Source organism: Sinohyriopsis cumingii, chromosome 3 (assembly GCF_028554795.1).
Source record: "Sinohyriopsis cumingii isolate HCF-2022 chromosome 3, ASM2855479v2, whole genome shotgun sequence".
Classification (NCBI taxonomy): domain Eukaryota; kingdom Metazoa; phylum Mollusca; class Bivalvia; order Unionida; family Unionidae; genus Sinohyriopsis; species Sinohyriopsis cumingii.
Genome location: NC_142963.1, coordinates 43,213,858 through 43,234,974, shown reverse-complemented (window position 1 = coordinate 43,234,974; position 21,117 = coordinate 43,213,858). Strand labels below are relative to the sequence as shown.

The window sequence follows — 21,117 nt, the reverse complement described above, 5'->3', positions numbered from 1 at the left end:
AATGGTGTGTCTTGTAGATAAACAATTTCCTTCTCCACAATGTATTAATAGTAGATAATGTGATAGTGTGTTGTATTTGTTAATGAAAATTTAGTTTAGATTAGCACCCTCATCACTATGGATTGTTTGGTAGGCGATACATTGTCCATAAAGTTATATGTCCCACCCCGCCAGGCGATGTTTTTGCTTTTTGTATGAACGGTACGGATTCCCGCCCCGCCAGGCAATGTTTGTGTCTGTGTTACGTTTGTGTATTTGTTTATTGGTCTATGTCTATAAAGTTATATGGCCCGCTCCCCCAGGCCTTATATAAGTTATATTTCCCGCCCCGCCAGGCGTTATATTAAGTTATATGTTCCCGCCCCGCCACGTGTTATGGCTTTTATTTCCCCGCTGTCATTATTTTTCCCGAATGAGCTCAGGCACTTGCAACATTGTTGACAGTCTCCATGACGTCACGCTGTTCCATTCATATTGTTCCTATACAAACCTATGTTTAACTTTCCCTTGTCAATATACAGGCCCAACCTTTTGTCCGTATAATTCTTGTCCATAAATGTGCCCAGTAGGTAAGGTACTGGTAATTCCCATTGTCTGTGAATGGTCCCCTTCGGATTTTAAATGTACACATGTAACTTGGCTAGACAAAGAGCGGGATGTTCTTTTCGAATCAGGGTGGTCAGATGAAGTGTTAGAAAAGGAACTAAACTACATAAAAATGCTAGACAGAGGCTCTTTAAAAGCACTTCTCGATTTTTCAATTTGTATAATTACTCAAGTCTGATATTTGTCTGATTTTACGAAGATCTATTAGAAACACATTAAAACGTGTTTGTATCCCATGTTGAAAACCCAATCTTCCATTTTTTAAAATTGTTTTTGTTGAGGTTGGGGAGGATGGGGAGAGAGGTATGCTTTTATGATGTATTTCATGTGTGTTGTCCAGAAAGGTGACTCAGATCCTAGATTGTAAGTTTTGTTTATTTAAATAGCCCAGTGGGCAGAGCGTCGTCCTCTGATGCGGGAGGTCGCGGGTTCGAACCCCGGCCTAGTCATGATAAAGACATTAAAATGGTACTAGCAGCTGCCTCACTTGGCGCTCAGCATTAAGAGGCTAGTGTTAGAACTGGTCCGCCTGATGTCAGGATAATGTGACTAGGTAGGACATGTGGCATGATGCCCCAGTGCTAGACATCACGATAAACTGCCACTCTGCAGAACGTCAAAGCGATATGGCTGATAAAGTATTAAAGATACGTTAAAAATCAAAATCTCATACACACACGCACACACCTTTTGATTGATTTTCCTCTTTCGTATACAAATTCGAAGACTTAATATTCAGAATCATGAGTGATAGTCAGTGTCTGAACGAGGGGGTTCCATAATGGTTTATACTAGGTCCTCTACGTCCCTTATTTACATCAATGACACATTGATTGAAGAGTTCAAGAACTTCGTCCACAGTGATGTTAATACCTACCTTGATGAGCATAAGGTCAAAACATTTAGAAAATGCTGACAATTATTCCTTAACTCACAAATGTTCATTTGTCAATAGCTCTTCCTCTCAGCAGTTGCTTGCTAAAATAATCTGTCTCTTAGGAAAACTTCCAAATGCCAATCTGACACAACTTATATGTATCAAGTTTCTAATAAGACTGTTAAAAAATCCTTATCTCTTCATATGTGCACCTATTGTAGGAAGAAAGCGCGCTTTATTTCCGATTCCTACAGTTTAAAAAGAAGCAACATAAAAAAGACAGAGTTATTCCAAATGTTCTTATTTCAAGCATGTCAAGGTCATCGTCAGGTATTGAAAGCAATACATGTATTGCGTCAAACAAACCCCCAGTCTGATTTTGTTATAGAGCATTATGGACCGTTCATGTCCAAAGTTTTTATATCACTTGTTGGAATTATGTGAAGTCTATCCATATTCTAATTCTAAGGGACAAAGGAGCTTCTCAGAGTCTTTTATTATCAGGTACCTGGCCTATTTCTGATGTCTTCTTCTAACTAAAGTTGGAGGAAAGTTCGGCTTGTTAATGATCCTTTCCATTGTGTAAATCAGTCATCTTCTCAGGACTCGTTACAGTGGGAATAGTGAGGCCCTGACCTACCGAATGTATTCATTTATTACTATTGAAGCTTATACCCACATTGGCTGAACGACTACGCGAACCCACACGGATAGACCTGAGTTGGTTAATCAACTGTTTCCTTGATGCATATTCCTATAGGAAAATCTTACTTGAACACTTCATGAAGTGATTCCCTAACTCTCCAAATAGCAAAATTAACATGTGGTACTTTTAAACTGCAATTAATACCGCTTTTATGATGATTTTACTTGTCATTTTCTTTAATGTGGCATGATGGAATTGCAGAATGTTTTTATAAATGAACGGTTTCGTTGTATCATTGTAGAACTTTATTAAGGACATGGTCTAAATCTTTCGCCACGAATGAGCACACTGAATCATGGATAACTAGGTCTATATGCTATAAATACGAAGTTTAAGTGTTTCAGACTATATTTTCATAACCTTTTGGGCATTAATCCCATTTTCATAACTGTGTTGGCATTTCATTATAGAAGGTTATTACATATTTGTACTGTTATAATCTAAATGATGCATTTGTTTTCTATGTTGTAAAACCATATGTAGTTTCAAACAATTTTATATCACAATGGCACACTAGCGAATCATTTTGCTCCTGTCTAGTTCCAAAACGTCTGAAACCTATGCAGTTTTATCATTGTTTACTCGAACCTTTTACTTTTTCAGCGCAATGTACCGATTCCTGATCTCATCCTGAAGCATTAAAAGAGAAAGGAATTTTCAGATATACTTCAGCAGTGTACCTCAACCTATGATAAGGGATTTGTAAAATATCGAAAGATGCTTCTCTGGGAAGCTACTGGTAAACTAAGCACATGACAAAAGATTTCCAATGGAATTATGTTACCACCTATTGCTCTCAAAAGTATTATGGTTCATGAAAATCTAAATTTTGTTACACGATAATCGTTTTAAAAATGTTAAGCTTAAAAACAGCAACAAAATCAAAAATGTGACATCAAAAGGGAACATAAATGAGACAATATAGATAGAATTGGAAGAATGTGAAAATTATCAGTCAAAATGATCGTCAAATTTCATTAGCAATGAAAGATATGAAAGATATGTTGCCACTGTCGTCTGATTTCCTATAAACTGTCCATAAGGAAGTTCATCTCAGGTCATTCATATAATTTAATAGACTCTTAATAATTGTAAATAGTTTTATATTTGATAATGTTGGCTTCTTGTTGTTTCTAGATCTTGTAGAGTGGTTTCGTGTGACACTATCCCGCAAATAAAAACCGAAACGACTGTCAAATTTTTGGCAGATGGAAGTTTTGATTGCGTCATTATAAATTCCTTAGATTTGTGTCTTGTTCTCAAATACGTAAGACATATACTGGATAAAACTAAATAATTGACCAAAGTGAATTGCATATAAATTTTGTTTTGCAAGCGTGCAAACATTTTCATTCCAAAGAAAGCAGATATAAACTTGTGCATGTATATTCCGTCTGAAAAGAGTAGAAATTCAATTGTAAAGCAATTATCATGAATATCAGTGAAGTTTATTGTGGACGGTAGATAGTTAATGAGAGACAATATCAAGAGGATCGGTGATATTGATTATTGGGAACATGGATGTAAACCAGCACATAATGAAAGAAAAGAACACTCTCAGATTTTGACAGCCATAAAAGAGATCCAGGTCAAGTTAGATCTGATTGATGTGAAAGAGTATAAGCGGTTTTCACAACATACCAGATGGCATAAACAGTGCAATTCTGAAAGATTTCAAAGAACCTGTTAGGCTTTTGTCAACAAAAAATCCCAGTACGAACATATTACTGCGAGAAAATTACGTACACGTCCAAAAGATAACTTTAAAATCCTGCTATCTGCGCAAGCAACATTCTTCTATTACAAACAAACATGCACCGTATGACACATAGTCGTAACGAAGAATATTTTCCAGAGACGCCTTGATACATTTCATTTACATAATTTATATGTAATAAGAAAGACATTATTGCCTCTGCAAAGTTTACAAGTTTCAAATGTCAGTTTGACACGCGTTTAAATAATTCCAACTGCCTGTTTGTATAAAGTAATGATAAGACATATGTGATTACAATTCTATAGTCGCTCTAAACTCCATTACACTGAAACAGATGGAATCTTCTGCTTCTGGGTGCATTCATATATCAAGTATTACAACTATCGTGCTAAACAATATTGCCAGATACATGAACACAACAACCGATTATACATTAGCTAAAGAGCAAAACCTAATTCACTGTCATTTGTGCTAGATATGATGATGCGTGCTTCTGGACCTGGCGTCCATCCAGTAGGTTACATACATATGCATGCACCAATGCCTTAAAGAAACAATTTGAGCCGTGCAAGCTATTAAAAGTAATGTTCATGTATTACTGTGATATATATTTCGAGATGAAAGCTTATTCATTGTATTGTTTACCGTAATTTAAAAAAAAAAACAGAAGACAAATAACCAGCAATGGAAGCTTTACAGGCAGTATGCATAGTATGTACAAGAGATTAACTTGGTATTTGTCGGAATCACAGATCATATGCAGATAATGGGCTTCTTAAATAGAATAAATGATGGACACAATGCTATGAAAATATTAAGCAGTTGTATTCCATTGGAGGAGACACACGGTACATTGCACAGAACTATTTTCAAACTTCGCACAGTGACAAGGGAATGAAAAGTCACTACTAATTTCAGTTTAAAAAATATCGGAATAGGTCCTGGTAATAGTACAGTTGTATGTCATGGGAAGGAGGGCATATTATAACCAGTGCAACATGACTCTGTTAAAACTTTACCTATTCGCACCTGCGTAATGACCAGTCACTACAAACACCTGTTTATGAAATATAGTAATGGATCGTAGTAATCGTACAGAAGCGTTCCATGGAAAGTGAGGGCTGAGATAAAGCAATAGAACTCATGTCAAGATTTTTCAAAGGTCACAATGACATGACAAGTTGAGGTAAATTTTGGTTTAGAAAATCTTTTCAAAGTGTTTCCCACGTAATAACTCCAATATGGTTAAAGCAATATGAGCTATTAGCTACGAGTCTTCAGCTTATGTCGTACATGGTATTTTGTAATTAGTGTACGATTTAAATAAGATTTATTAAAATAACTTTCATAACCCGTGGTTTCCACATCTGATAACATGAATTTTAAGAACAGGAGTACTGAAGTATTAAGATGAGACGAACCCGTCAGTGAAACGTAGCACAGAGAACAGATTTTGTGTTTGGTTCTGGATCGAATGATAGCCGCTGTATGGTACAGAGCAGGGGAGGTGGGCTCTGATCGTGGTACTCTAAGGATGATCCGAAACTGTTCCTTGCTTTCTGCCATTTACTCACATCTCATTTTTATCATATCTTGTACATTAACTGAAAATGTGAGTCTTATTGCTCAGCGATCTAAAACTCTGTTACCCATTGGCATTTTAATCTGTGATGATACAATTTAGCCCTAAATGTTCATCTAGTGGTCTACCAATCTAAACAAATAAAACCATTTATTATGCTGTCATTTGCAATCACCACCATTGACTCACAGGTAGTGTGTAACACCCACTATAAATAAAAGGAGATACATATCTTTTCTATATAAAGGTAAACTTAATTTCGAGCTCCAGTCCAACATACCTATCCGGCCTCACACACCAGCAAGATACTTTCGATCCTCTTCTGACAATCATATACTCATTATTCCCACTATGAAAACGAAGTCATATGGACATCGTTCTTTTGCATACCATGGCGCAGCAACGTGGAATGAATTGCCCACTGAACTTAGACACAAACACTCAGTGCTTCCATTCAAGAGCGCTATTAAAACTCACCTATTTCGACTGCAAGAACAGACTTAAAGATCTAATAATGTTTCCTTCCTCAAATATTTTCAGCGTGTGTACTCTTTTCTAATTTCATGAGGTTTGTTGTTTCTAATCATATCATTATAGAGGTTTGTCTAATCTTGTAAAGTGCTTAGAGATTATATATATATGGCCGTGTTCATTATCAGACATCTGTGATATGACCCACAGGGTAACTTGTTGAAGGACTAGATAAAATAATGTGGGGTTCAGTTGAAATCGTCTTGACTTTTATATTTGTTACCTTGTTTATGATTCGGATTTTGTGAGTTTTCATTATTTTTATGTTAATTGTAATGCCAACGTATTGGATAGCACAAATCCTGGTCGTATATCCAACATTTGATTGATGCGTAACTCCCGTTGAAGAACTCTTCAAGGTGGTAGTCTCAGGCATAAGTTTTCAGACTAGGCTACGTCTTTCTTTACATTTCTATTTCGTGCTTATATATTATGGTTTGAGTACAATTTTGCAATCATAGCGTGGTCTTTTATGTATTGTTTCATCGACAACCGATCAGAGGTAATGTTTCAAAGACATCGTTGAGGCATGCAATGGAATACAAAAAAATATGCCATACACCATATACAATTTAGCCTATCTGGGCATCTTGGTTGTATGTTGATACGAAAGGGAAACACTGTTGGTAGTCGTCGCTTTGTATCTGAGATACTGACCCGGTCAATGAGCTGAATATCTTCTACAACCGACTCTGTCCTTTTATTCTTATATTATTTTCATTGTTAGAGTCCCTTGAGATTCTTGGGTCTTTCGTTAAGGTCGTCCTTGTTTGAGTCGATATATGGATATGCTTTATGACACACATTGGTCGAGCGGAAGATATTTTTATTAGACGTTTACGACAACAGTTAAGTGAGATTAGTGAAACTGGTTTATAATAAAAGACAGTTCTCTGCTTCCATCTTGTAATTTCCACGAACATATCAGACTTGTCAGCTGAATACAATTTGATTTTAATGGTGGGTGGGATTAACATTATTAGCAAATCAATATAATCGTTAGAGATGCTCTTTTGTTTCTACCCTTTTGTTATCCACTTCGTCAATGAATCGGAGCCAACTTAGGATTTCAGGGGTGTTTAATTCAGAAGTTTTGTTAGTTTCTCCCCATCAATATGCTGGCATATAATGGGGCTATTTTGTGTCCATTGTTGTATAGCTAACTTGAAGATAATGTTGGTCAAGAGAACACAAACTTGTTCTTCGTCAAGTGTTTGTATGGATAACGAAACATATTTCTCAGATTTATAAGATATCCCGTTTCAAAGGAACGTGTAGTCATTTTTAAAAGTTGATTGTGCAAGTATCAAGCATTGCAGAACAAAGGCTGAAACCTTCGCCTTAAAGGTATATTCGTATATGATCAAATCGGTTTTATCTGTTTACTAGAAAAAAGTGCACTTGCTATTTCAGCAAATATTTTATACTTTTAAACCGCTATTTTGGCCTTTTTCAGTGCATGTATATTGTTATTCTCCATGTGTTTTACCTACGAATGGAAGAAATGAAATCACTTATCTTCTGATTACAATCAATTCACTTTGTTTGCAGACACTCGCGGTCTGTGTCGGAGCATTTATTCAGACTGAACAGTCAGTCATCCCCGTAACAAACCGTAGTCACGTTCGGGTATATGAGTGGGCGAGATCATTTTCATCAAAGTCGTTATTAACCAAAACAATCTGAACAAAGGCAAACACAGTCACCTTGAAGGTTTATTATTACATGATCAAACCGGTTTTAACTGTTTACTAGATATATCGGAACAGTACTTCCTGCTTCAGCCAATATTTTATACTTTCAAATCGCTCTTTTGAGGTATTGAGTACATGTAGATTGTAATTGTCCATGTGTTGCTAGCTAAAGGTTACTCGTACAAGCCTAAGAAACTAAATATTGGCGTGCATATAAGAGCCTGTTATAGTGCGCGATTAAGTACATAATTAGGAACCGGTATAAAAATAAAATTGTTGCCTTGCTTTCATAAATAACATATTGAATTTAAAAGCCTGATATCAGAAACAGCCCGCCTTACTCCATACTATTCAAAAATTGAGAAATGAGCTTCAAGCGATTAGCACTTATATATTTCTTAGACCTTCGTTCTGTTACTTTCAGACATCATTGTATATTATTGTTGTTGTTGCAGGGTTTAGCGCCATTTTTCAGCACACGATAGGCTATACATGGCGGCCAGTATTAATGGTGGAGGAAGAACCCCGGAAAACCCTGGAAAGAACCATCGAGCCACGAGAAGCTACTGGCAAGCTTTCTCACATACCCACATTGGCTGAATCCGAGACTCGAACCCACGCAAACAGAGGTGAGATGGCAGTGATCCGTAACGGAGAGCGCTTTAGGCCACGCGGCCACTCCGGGCCCTCATCGCATATTAACGCACCATGATCTTAAGGATGGTGGATAATTGTTTGAGTATTCTTAATCGGTTACAATACGCATTATTTATTACTCTCGTTTAATTCTGCGTGATCAATACGGTGACCGTCCAAAATAACTAGCTAAGTTATTATATATAAAAAAACTAAAAATTAAAACGGATTAAAAATATTCGCCTATTGTCCATTTTATGAAGAGAAGACTACGCCCGATTTTGAGTCTTTATAATATACCTAATATAACGTTTTGTATAAAGGAACTGCTAGAGTGCTACTACAATATACAAAGAGCGTAAAGACAAAAGGGTTTAACTAAGACGCATCAAGAAGTTGCAAACTTGATGCTGAAGACATGCTCAAACTGTGACGTAAATCTATAACAAATCGATTGAATGAAAGAGGAAATTCAAAAAATCGTTTTACATTTAATCGTTCAGAATGACAACACTTATGTGATTTTTTTTCTTTCTGTACGGATTTTCCTCGTATTTATGGGTGTGCAGAAAGATGATCCACAGGTGGAGAATCTTTCAAGATGGCATCGTGTACTTAAGCTTTATACTTCTTTCGAATTCCCCTGACCACTCCTTTCTTAAATATATGCATAATGTTGTCACTCGGCGGTCATAAAGTGAGTAACAGAAAGAAGCGAAACCAAGAATTTTTGTTAAACTTTACAATTAATTGAATTATCAAAGTTATAAAATGAAACGTTTAGAGGAAATTAAAGCATTATGAAATGAATGCACAATAAAGCATAAAAAATTATATTCAAGTCCAAAATAATCGAATGTTCCGAATGAATTACAAATCATCGAATGTTCTGATTTGCCACCAATTCTGGTGTAAAATAATAGCATTGAATAAAATCAGAATAGTCCCAGAATAATATTTGAGTACAAGGAGCACGTTGCAATTCCAATGAATAATCCAAAAATGTAGACTGGTACTACAACAATAACATAAATAGGAGTGAAAATAATTGGCAAACCCTGCTTACATATATACAAGCATAAGGGGTGAAAACGCATTATGCACCTACTCGCTACGTGGCATTTTGAAAATACCCCACTCCCTAAAGAACCCACGTGACCTAACCATCCAATGTGAAATACCTTCATTCTTCTAAGAACCCACTTGACCTTACCAATCAATGAGAAATTAACAAGAACTTGTGAACAGGTTTGATTTATTGATATTAGTATTACTGATCGTAGACAAACTATGCAAACACCTATTTTTAAACCCTAAGCAATCTGCAATTTTAATATCTTAAATACAATTTTATACCCGTACAAAAGTGGCCTAGTGGGTAGAGCGTCCGCCTCGGATGCGGGAGGTCGTTGGTTCGATCCCCGGCAGAGTCATACCTAAGACTTACAAAAATGGTACTAACAGCTACCTCGCTTGGCTCTCGGCATTAACAGGTTAGTGTTAGGTCTTGTTGGCCTGGTGTCTGGATAATGTGACTGGGTGGGACATCATGCTACATGTCTGCGGCATGATGCCCCAGTGCTAGACATCAATATAAACTGCCACACTGCAGACATCGTAGCGATATGACTGAATTTTTTTTAAAGCTACGTTAAAAATCCAAGTCACACACACACACACACACACATACACACACACACACAATTATTATCTCTTTAATATCTTGTTTATAGATGATCATTACTATTTTCAGTCATGAACAAAAATGACACATAATAAAGGCACAATCACGTACCAAGTGTTACAAAATATTTAGATGTACGTAACACTAATAATTGAAAATATTGCAAGACAGGGAATACAAATCATACAAAACTTATCGATACTCAAATTATGTTGTTCTGTTTATAACGATTTCTCTCATTTAATCTTTAAAATAGGGATTTTATTTTTAAATGGAAAAAATTATGGAATTTTTACCAATCTGTGAGGTCACTCTGGTGAATATGTACTTCTTTTAATTTACTAATGCTTAGCGAAGAAAATGCACGTAGGCAGACAGTACGTATATTTAACAAGTCATTAATATTATTGCCATTTTAAGATCAGCAAATTCATTAACCCAAATTATTAATCAATGGGTTGTTATGTATAACGAAATGCATTATTTTACTTACAGTTTGTGAGACAACCTCTGGCATTTGTGAGCAGACCACGACCAGAATGATTATATAGTGCCAACCAGCCATCTTTGAATTGAAAAGTTCACACATGTTCATCTGTTTGGCAAAAGGTCTATGAAAAGTCCACCTTCTGTCAGGCACTTCGAAGAAACTCTGAGATGGTTGACTATCCAGGCTGTTTACTCACCAACAGTGCGGAGTCAGACATTGTAACTAATGACGCGTGGTAAGACGGCGTGTCGTACCCGACTAAATTAACCGCTTATTTCCGGTGTGCCATACACTGCGTAAGGTATGTGGAAGATTCTGACTTCCAGTTGTTCTCAAGCTAAGTGTCCTGAATCGTGGATAATGGGTGTTATTATATCTGTTCTTTAAACAAACTTTAAATTAGTATTAGTAGCATGGAGAACTACTGAAGCGTTGCAAGTACCTATTCAAATATCGACAAAGAAAGGTTATGTACATGGGCTAAAAATAACTCAAAACATGTTTGAAAATCCATTTATTTTTCAGGAGATAAAATTCTAAACTGATTACGCACACTTGTAAAGTAAGTAATGTATATATTTTTGTTTCAACTTAGTGATGTGTTTGTCACACAAATTCCTCGCTTTTACAGCAGTAAATTGTATATACTTTTTAATGTAGAATAACACTTATGTTCTGTTTTTATACATGCGTAACCATGTCATAAACGCTTACAACATCCTTCCCTAGCATCCAGTTGTTCTGCTCTACCGCTCAGCATAATGTAAAAGCGAAAAATACTAGTCGTCCACACAATCTACAAAGACAGTCTGAATTAGGGTCTAGTTTTATATTGCTGTTGTGTTGTGGTTGTTGTGGGGTTTAACGCCATTTTTCAGCACGATAGGCTATACATGGCGGCCAGTATTAATGGTGGAGGAAGAACCCGGAAAACCCCGGAAAGAACCACCGACCCACGAGAAGCTACTGGCAAGCTTTCTCACATGCCCACATTGGCTGAATCTTTGACTCGAACCGCCGCAGACAGAGGTGAGATGGCAGTGATCCGTAACGAAGAGCGCTTTAGACCACTCGGCCACTCGGGGCCCCTGTTTTATATTGCAACTGGTTTTCTTTTTGCATAAAAGACAACACCAATAGGTACATAAGACACAAATATACTTGCAACTTACCTTTGAAGCTCGTATAAAAGTCAATTTACTATGGTCAATATATTGTGTTTAGAAAGAGAACACAACGAAACTATTTAACTGGGGGTGCTTTTAGATTTTAACGACAATAAAAATATGTTCAGTGATTGTGTGTTATCATTTTGATGTCACTAACAGCACACCATAATGAAATCCGAATGTGAGTATCGTGACAAACGTGTAGTTTCTGGAACGACACACAAAATGACTGTTTCGTGCTATCTCGAGCTGTATTGGCGTGAACGTGCAAAAAAGAGTTCTAAAAAAGGATATGACTTTGACAATGGGGTTAAAGTCCTGACTGCAAGACATGAGATGCCATTAAAATGAGACGCAATAACTTGAATTCATACACATCAAACAAACGGAACTTTGGTGTCGGGCTTGATACTGTAAGTTCCACACATATTAAATTTTATAACTTAGACAATTAAATTATTTGGTGATATTGCAATTCTAGTTGGTTTCGCTTATTTATGTTACTTATTTTAATGCCATAGAGTCGTTGTACTTATACTGTACACACTAGTTTAGGTACATATGATTTGGGAGCCGTAACTTTTGCGCAATCATTTTTTTTTTTGTAGTTATATTTGAATTCCTTGATAAAGCGGTAACTGTCATAACCGCAGAATATTTTGAAGAAAGAGTGGGATGTAATTTGTTTTAATTATTGTAATTAAAATTAAATTTCTTATGTTTTGGACCTCTTTAAAATGGTCTTTTAAATGGCTATAATCTCTTACTTTGTTTTCGATTAAACACTATAAATCAACAGCCTTCACGTGGTATGTAGTCAATTGTCAAACCCTTTACAATATCCAGTTCCACTCCCATATAGAACTCTTTATTACTTTCTGCACATGATCCGAGTCTCTTTCCTTTCGGATGTATACTGTTGTGATTGTTTCCACGAAGAAGAAAAAATGGATAACTCTCAAAGGCATTATCTTGTCCTGAAACACTATGTACCTCCTATTTAAAACAGGTGTTCATTGAGAAAGTTCAGTCACTTCTAAAACGCTAAGCGTAATCAAATTGCTTATTCACATTCATGACCACTGAACCGTTCGGTAAAAAGAAAACAGTTACTGAAGACCACATTATTACATCTCGAGTGGCAAGTGTAGTTTCCGCTTTACTGGAGTGGGTGGGAAAGGAATAATGAAGCGAGTCACGATGTAGACGTCGCTCGGTGAAGAACAGTTACTATAAACTATTGTTGTGTGATATAATGACCATTCATTTCGAGCTTTTTTTAGTGGAAATTCTTTTCGACAGCGAATGAAGGACTTCTGCGGTTTGGCAAGAAAAGGGTGGTGAATTTGCAGCAAGATACATTATGGTGAACTACATAGACTAAAAATGTGAAAGGATATGGGACGCTATTGAAAGAATGCTTGTGTATCGTCAGGCAGTATTATAAATAGCTTATTTTACATGAATAAATGATGAAGTTGAGTATGACCATGACTTTTTTCAGTATAGGCATTTACTTACAGGGACTGTCGTAATCGAAGTATACATTTGCTTTGTTTTAACTATGTTTGGTTTGTCAGTAAGTCTGATTAATTTTATTTCTGATATTTTCATATGACACACTTTGTGTTATATGTCCTAGTTTTGCTGACAGTGAAATGACAGTACAGAAAGAAAGCTACCACTGCATTTGCAAGGTGATTTTTCGGTAAGAATGGCTGAAAAGGTGGTATGATAATAGATTACCCAAACCGAAAGCGTCGCGGGTGTTATAACATGTAACTTTGACTGCAAAGGTTGAGGGTGATTATGACCGAAAGGATGAGGCTGATATAATAGGGTGGGAGGGGTGAGTCAAATTCACTGAATTTGTGTTTTTTAATGCTTCTCCTCCATACGGCATGTTTTAGAATTCATTGTTTTATTTGCCCAATTACATACCTAATAATCTGACTGGTAGGTGACAATTTTAAATCATCTTGCAAGTAACTTTTCTGCATGAAATATTGCTAACTTTTCAACTGTCCCTGCTAAATAAAATGGAAGATACAGAGGACAATAAAGCAACATGAATCTTCGGTTAGCAAAGCACGTTGAAAGAAAACTTAATAAAGATCCACGCCCGCAAGGACCATTCAAAGGTTACTTCACAAGGACAAAATATCCATATAGAGTTGAGCTGGGAAGACGTTGAAATGATTTCAGTGCAAAAGCAGAACAATTAAAGAAAACAAAACCATGATTTTACAAAGTAAAATTACACTATGCAACAGTTGCATTTCTTTTGAAAACTACATTTGCACTGTTATGACTCTATGGTCTTAATCTAAGTAACAAAAAACAGCAAAAACAAACAGGTTTTGTAAAGTTCAGCAAAAAATGTATTTCCAAAGAATAAAAAGTGACAATTTAAAAAGAACTGACAGTAATACAAATTAAATCCCAAAATATTCCTAGAAGATTGATCACAAGCCCAAATGTAAGAACCATTTCACTTCTCACTATAACCGAACATTGACGTTACCGTTTGTTTATTATCATTCGAGCTCGCCGTACATCATTCAGTCCTAACTGAGTATATTATTCAAATATACCATAATAAGCTAGTTGGTAGACCGACAGAACATGTGAGTGTTTCTGGTACATTGCCACCAGGTTACAGGTCGATGAGTTCGTATGTATTTTAAGTTCAGGTCTAATTCCTTTCAGACAAAACCAATATATGGGTAATTTATCTCTCTACAACAATTTCTCCACTCATAACAGGTAAAATAGATTACACTTGTAACAAGATAACCGGGTGGGATTTTCGGATTCACAACAGAACACTTTTGACGATGATATAAGTAAAATGTTTAATAATGGATGAATTGAATGAGCAATCAATTATGAATATATGCGTGTTCATATAATCCAAATATTGGATTTAATTAAGATAGCAAATACAAAGACAATCGGTGAATGGTTCACAACGATTTGACAATGGAGCGATGGATATAGTTTACGCAGGTAGTAAACAATGTAGAATGTAGTAAAATGAATTCACTCAGGTAACCAAGTTATGGGTTTTTTACGTTCTTTGCAAATGCAGTCATATTGGGGTTAGAGAACCTAAGAAGAAAAGCAGGATTTGTTTGACAGAAAACCCTTATTTTCCTCAAATATCAGAAGATCGGTAAGCTTCGATTTATAAATTAACACACAGATCACAATCGTAACTACATTTCATCTTTTACTACTATCATATGATCTCTGAAATAGTTGAACATACTATAATTGAACATGTTTATATTAATATTTGCATATAAATTGAGCGTGACAGGAATATAAAGTGTTAAACTTCAAAAGTTAAGTTCTCACGTGCATGTTAGAAAAGCTATAACCACTTTAATCAATCAATGTTCATTTAATGTTTAATGAAGCATTCACTACCGACTCCTTTCAATCTCAGCTGGTAGATATTGGATACAAACTTACAGGTCCTTTACACAAACTTGCTGTAGCCTCACCTACTCTGCCATGTTGGAGACATTTAGAGAATTTTTCAACAAGAATCAAAGTGTTTAAAGACAGGATAGTCCCTTTATCAAAGTGGGAGAAGGAAACAACACCAGCTCACAACAAAGCAGGACTTGCACATCTTCAGCTGTAGAGCTGTCTAATGTCAAATGTCTAATGTCCGGGGTGTCCGGAGGGTCTAATGTCCGGAGTGTTCCAAGTGTTCCGAGTGTCCAGATTGTGTAGAGCTGTGTAGAGTTGTCTGGAGTGTCCAGATTATCTAGGTTGTCTAGAGTGACTAGAGTGACCCGAGCGTTCAAAGTTATCAGTGATCGGGGTCGACGTGGTGCAAGTTGTAAAGCCAACCACAGGAATTAACCGTAGAAGCGGTGAAGATGAACTGTAGCAGCCGTGGAGCTGAAATAAAGTGTGCTGATGACGGAGTGTAATCTTAGTGTCATCTAAGCCATTAATTAAAAAACTTATTAGGAAAATGGATGGACTGACATTTTGAAGGACTCACACTAGGGTCTTAAATCATCTATCGAATTTTGTCGTAAATCCTATAAATATGTCGCTAATTCAATGATTATATCGCCACAGTTTGGATGCAAGTTCGTATCCTCGAGTAGCCTTTGTATATCATTAGAGTTTTTGGTTTTCTCCAGTCTTTGAGTAGACGGTTGATTATGATCCTCACTGCCTGTGTCAACGGTGTCAACGACATCATACTTTCTTCTTTTTTTTAAATCCGAAAGCCTTAAATTGTGCTCATCACATATTGGATTATGCAGCATATATTATTCTACATCGCACATTAACCACAATGTTAGAATAGCAAACAAATTTATGTGAAATCTTAATATTTGTCCAGGATTCAAAATAGTTGCTAATTTTGGGGTGCAGTAACTTATCATTTCTGTTTAAATAAGGGGAAATATGGATATGTTCGTTAGAACACGATCTGAAGTGACATTTAAGCAAATAAAAACAATTCATATTTTTTCTTTCCTTGCAAGTCCAATAGTTTTCTCAAAACTACACAAACCTCTAATCAAACCATATAACACAATTGAATCATCGAAATAAATGACGCGTGTCTTAATAAACTGTTGGATGAACTACTCTTGGACCTTAAATAGAGCCACTATCTAAAACTGATCCCTATAATTATACACAAGGATAAGTATTAAAAAATTGTCGCTTTTAACATCTGAGACAAAAGTATTATTGTCATGCTCAGTACATCATTTGGGTAGAATTATTTATTGAAAGTATTATTCACCGGAAATACAATGTGCTCATCTATAATATTCTTGGAGTGGAACAGTAATTTCGAATTAGAGTAATTTCAGAGAAGAAAAGTTTGGATTCTATTATTGGGATACATTAAAAGACTGTTAGCACATCGATATAGTACAGGCTTCTGGCACATTAGCATATTTTAGACTGCAGGCACGTCAGCACAATCATTATTGGAACTTATTTGGAATACCTGTGAAAATCAGTAGGAACTTTATACATTTGGACTTGTGATCAATCTTCTAGGACTATTTTGGGATTTAATTTGTATTATTGTAAGTTCTTTTTAAATTGTCACTTTTTATTCTATGAAAATACATTTTTTGTTGAATTTTACAAAACTTGTTGGTTTTTGCTCTTTACTTAGATTAAGACCATAGAGTCATAACAGCGCAAATGTAGTTCTCGAAAGAAGTGCAAATATTAAATGCCTTCTTACCATCCGTCTTTAGTTCCGACGTCTGACTCAGCACTGTTGGTGAATACACAGCCTGGATAGTCAATCATCTCAGAGTTTGTTCGAAGTGCCTGACAGAAGGTGGACTTTTCATAGACCTTTTGCCAAACAGTTGAACATGTGTCAACTTTTCAATTCAAAGAAGGCTGGTTGGCACTATATAATCATTCTGGTTGTGGTCAGCGCACAAATATTAGCAATTGTCTCACAAACTGTAAGTAAAATAATGCATTTCGTTATACATAACAACCCATTGATTAATAATTTGGGTTAATGAATTTGCTGATCTTAAAATGGCAATAATATTAATGACTTGTTAAATATACGTACGGTCTGCCTACGTGCATTTTCTTCGCTAAGCATTAGTAAATTAAAAGAAGTACATATTCACCAGAGTGACCTCACAGATTGGTAAAATATCCATAATTTTCTCCATTTAAAAATAAAATCCCTATTTTAAAGATTAAATGAGAGAACAACATAATTTGAGTATCGATAAGTTTTGTATGATTTGTATTCCCTGTCTTGCAATATTTTCAATTATTAGTGTTACGTACATCTATATCTTTTGTAACACTTGGTACGTGATTGTGCCTTTATTATGTGTCATTTTTGTTCATGACTGAAAATAGTAATGATCATCTATAAACAAGATATTAAAGAGATAATAAGTGTGTGTGTGTGTGTGTGTGTGTGTGTGACTTGGATTTTTAATGTAGCTTTAACAATTTTTCAGTCATATCGCTACGATGTCTGCTGTGTGGCAGTTTATATTGATGTCTAGCACTGGGGCATCATGCCGCAGACTTGCAGCATGACGACCCACCCAGTCACATTATCCAGACACCAGGCCGACCAGTCCTAACACTAACCTCTTAATGCTGAGCGCCAAGCGAGATAGCTGTTAGTACCATTTTCTAAGTCTTTGGGATCACTCGGCCGGGGATCGAACCCACGACCTCCCGCATCCGAGGCGGACGATCTACCCACTAGGCCACTTTTGTACGGGTATAAAATTGTATTTAAGATATTAAGAATGCATATTGCTTAGGGTCTATAAATAGATGTTTACATAGTTTGTAGTAATAAAAAATATTAATAAATCAAACCTGTTCACAAGTTCTTGTTAATTTCTCATTGACTGGTAAGGTCAAGTGGGTTCTTAGAAGAATGAAGGTATTTCCCATTGGATGGTTAGGTCACGTGGGTTCTTTAGGGAGTGGGATATTTTCAAAATGCCACGTAGCGAGTAGGTGCATAATGCGTTTTCACCCCTTATACTTGTATATAAGTAAGCAGGGCTTGCCAATTATTTTCACTCCTATTTATGTTATTGTTGTAGTATCAGTCTGCAGACTATTTAATGTTGCGTTTATATATTATTTGAGGGGAAACATTTTTGGGATTATTCATTGGATTTGCAAAGTGATGTTTGTACTAAAATATTATTCTGGGACTATTGTGATTTATTCAATGCTATTGTGATACACCAGAATTGGTGGCAGACCAGAACATTCGAGGATTTGAAATTAATTCGGAACATTCGATTTTATTTTGGACTTGAATATAATTTTTAATGATTTATTATGCATTCATTTCATAATGCTGTAGGTTCCTCTAAAGTTTTCATTTTATAACTTTGATAATTAAATTAATTGTAAATATTAACAAAAAATATTGGTTTTGCTTCTTTTTGTTCATTTTATGACAGTCGAGTCACAACATTATGTATATATTTAAAAAAGGAGTGGACAGGGGAATTCGAAAGAAGTATAAAGCTTAAGTACGCGATGCCATCTTGAAAGAATCTCCACCTGTGGATCATCTGTCTGCACATCCATAAATACGAGGAAAACCCATACAGAAAGAAAAATATTCACATAAGTGTTGTCATTCTCAACGATTAATTGTAGAACGATCTTTTGAATTTACTCCAAGTTAATTCCTCTTTCATTCAATCGATTTGTCTTAGATTTACGTCACAGTCTGAGCATGTCTTCAGCATCAGATTTGCAACTGCTAGATGCGTCTTCGTTATACCCTGTCAAGCTTCTGAGCAAGGTTTTGACGAAGAACAATTTTGTGTCTCTTGACCAACATTATCTTCAAGTTAGCTGTACAGCAATGGACTCAAAATAGCCCCATTATATGCCAGCATATTGATGGGGAGAAACTAACAAAACTTCTGAATTAAACACCCCTGAAATCTTAAGTTGGCTCCGATTCATTGACGAAGTGGATAACAAAAGGGTAGAAACAAAAGAGCATCTCTAACGATTATATTGATTTGCTAATAATGTTAATCCCACCCACCATTAAAATCAAATTGTATTCAGCTGACAAGTCTGATATGTTCGTGGAAATTACAAGATGGAAGCAGAGAACTGTCTTTTATTATAAACCAGTTTCACTAATCTCACTTAACTGTTGTCGTAAACGTCTAATAAAAATATCTTCCGCTCGACCAATGTGTATCATAAAGCATATCCATATATCGACTCAAACAAGGACGACCTTAACGAAAGACCCAAGAATCTCAAGGGACTCTAACAATGAAAATAATATAAGAATAAAAGGACAGAGTCGGTTGTAGAAGATATTCAGCTCATTGACCGGGTCAGTATCTCAGATACAAAGCGACGACTACCAACAGTGTTTCCCTTTCGTATCAACATACATCCAAGATGCCCAGATAGGCTAAATTGTATATGGTGTATGGCATATTTTTTTTGTATTCCATTGCATGCCTCAACGATGTCTTCGAAACATTACCTCTGATCGGTTGTCGATGAAACAATACATAAAAGACCACGCTGTGAGTGATTGCAAAATTTTACTCAAACTATAATATATAAGCAGGAAATATAAATGTAAAGAAAGACGTAGCCTAGTCTGAAAACATTTGCCTGAGACTACCACCTTAAAGAGTTCTTCAACGGGAGTTACGAATCAATCAAATGTTGGATATACGACCAGGATTTCTGCTATCCAATACGTTGGCATTCCATTTAACATAAAAATAATGAAAAAATCACATAAGCCGAATCATAAAAAAGGTAAAAGAAATATTAAAATCAAGACAACGATTTCAAATGAACCCACATTATTTTACATTATTTTATCCAGTTCTTCGACAAGCCACTCTGTGGGTCATTTCACAGATGTCTGATAATGAACACGGCCATATATATATATATATATATATATATATATATATATATATATATATATATATATATATATATATATATATATATATATATTGTATGCTACTAATGCAAACATTTAGAGAATATGACCTAGACGAAAAATAGTAGTGCATCCGTATTTCGTTTATCCTAGTGTGCGTTAGTTTCCTACAGTTTTTACGGTCTCATTCTTCTATATTGACATCACTTTATAGCTATTATTATTATAGTTCGGCTTTACACTACCTACACTAATAATATAAGTAGATTGATGTAACTGTTTTACCTAGTGAAAAGCATGGCAGATATTCAAAGAGTATAAGTTAACGGTAATGTACTCTACTGATGGCACCCCTATATAACCAGAACTCATCCAAATCACTTTGATAATTAGGTCACGCTAAAATAATAACAATATGCACTTCTTGCTTGGATCTTAACTTTATCGCTGTTTACAAAGCACAAGATCTCCTTCTATACAGGCAATTACTTTTTTTGTTAACGTGTTTATGTCGGTAGTTTGTTATTTTTCATTACTCTGGATATTATTGCTTTTTTGAAACAATGTATATTTAATTAAAACAAAAGCGATAACACTTCGTGGGGCGGGAACATATAACTTAATATAACGCCTGGCGGAGCGGGACATATAGCTTGATATAACGCCTGGCGGAGCCGGAGATATAACCTTTTATAACGCCTGGCGGGGTGGGAAATATAACTTATATAAGGCCTGGGGGAGCGGGACATTTAACTTTATAGACACAGACCAATAAACAAATACACAAGCGTAACACAGACACAAACATTGCCTGGCGGGGCCGGAACCCGTACCGTTCATACAAAAAACAGAAACATCGCCTGGCGGGGTGGGACATATAACTTTATGGAAAATGTATCGCCTACCAAACAATCCATAGTGATGAGGGTGCTAATCTAAAATAAATTTTCATTAAAAAAACAACAACACACTATCACAT

At 35.8% G+C, this 21,117-nt stretch overlaps 1 protein-coding gene across 1 annotated transcript in view; it reads right to left on the bottom strand.

Annotated features, from left to right (window-relative positions):
* LOC149802769 (uncharacterized) overlaps window positions 1–10,823 on the bottom strand; it is an 86,278-nt gene extending 75,455 nt beyond the window's left edge. The window contains exon 1 of the mRNA XM_089953830.1: window positions 10,527–10,823. Within this exon, the coding sequence (XP_089809956.1) occupies window positions 10,527–10,628 (102 nt within the window). The 5' untranslated portion in view covers window positions 10,629–10,823. The remainder of the gene's footprint in view (window positions 1–10,526) is intronic.
* Window positions 10,824–21,117: the final 10,294 nt, after the last annotated feature.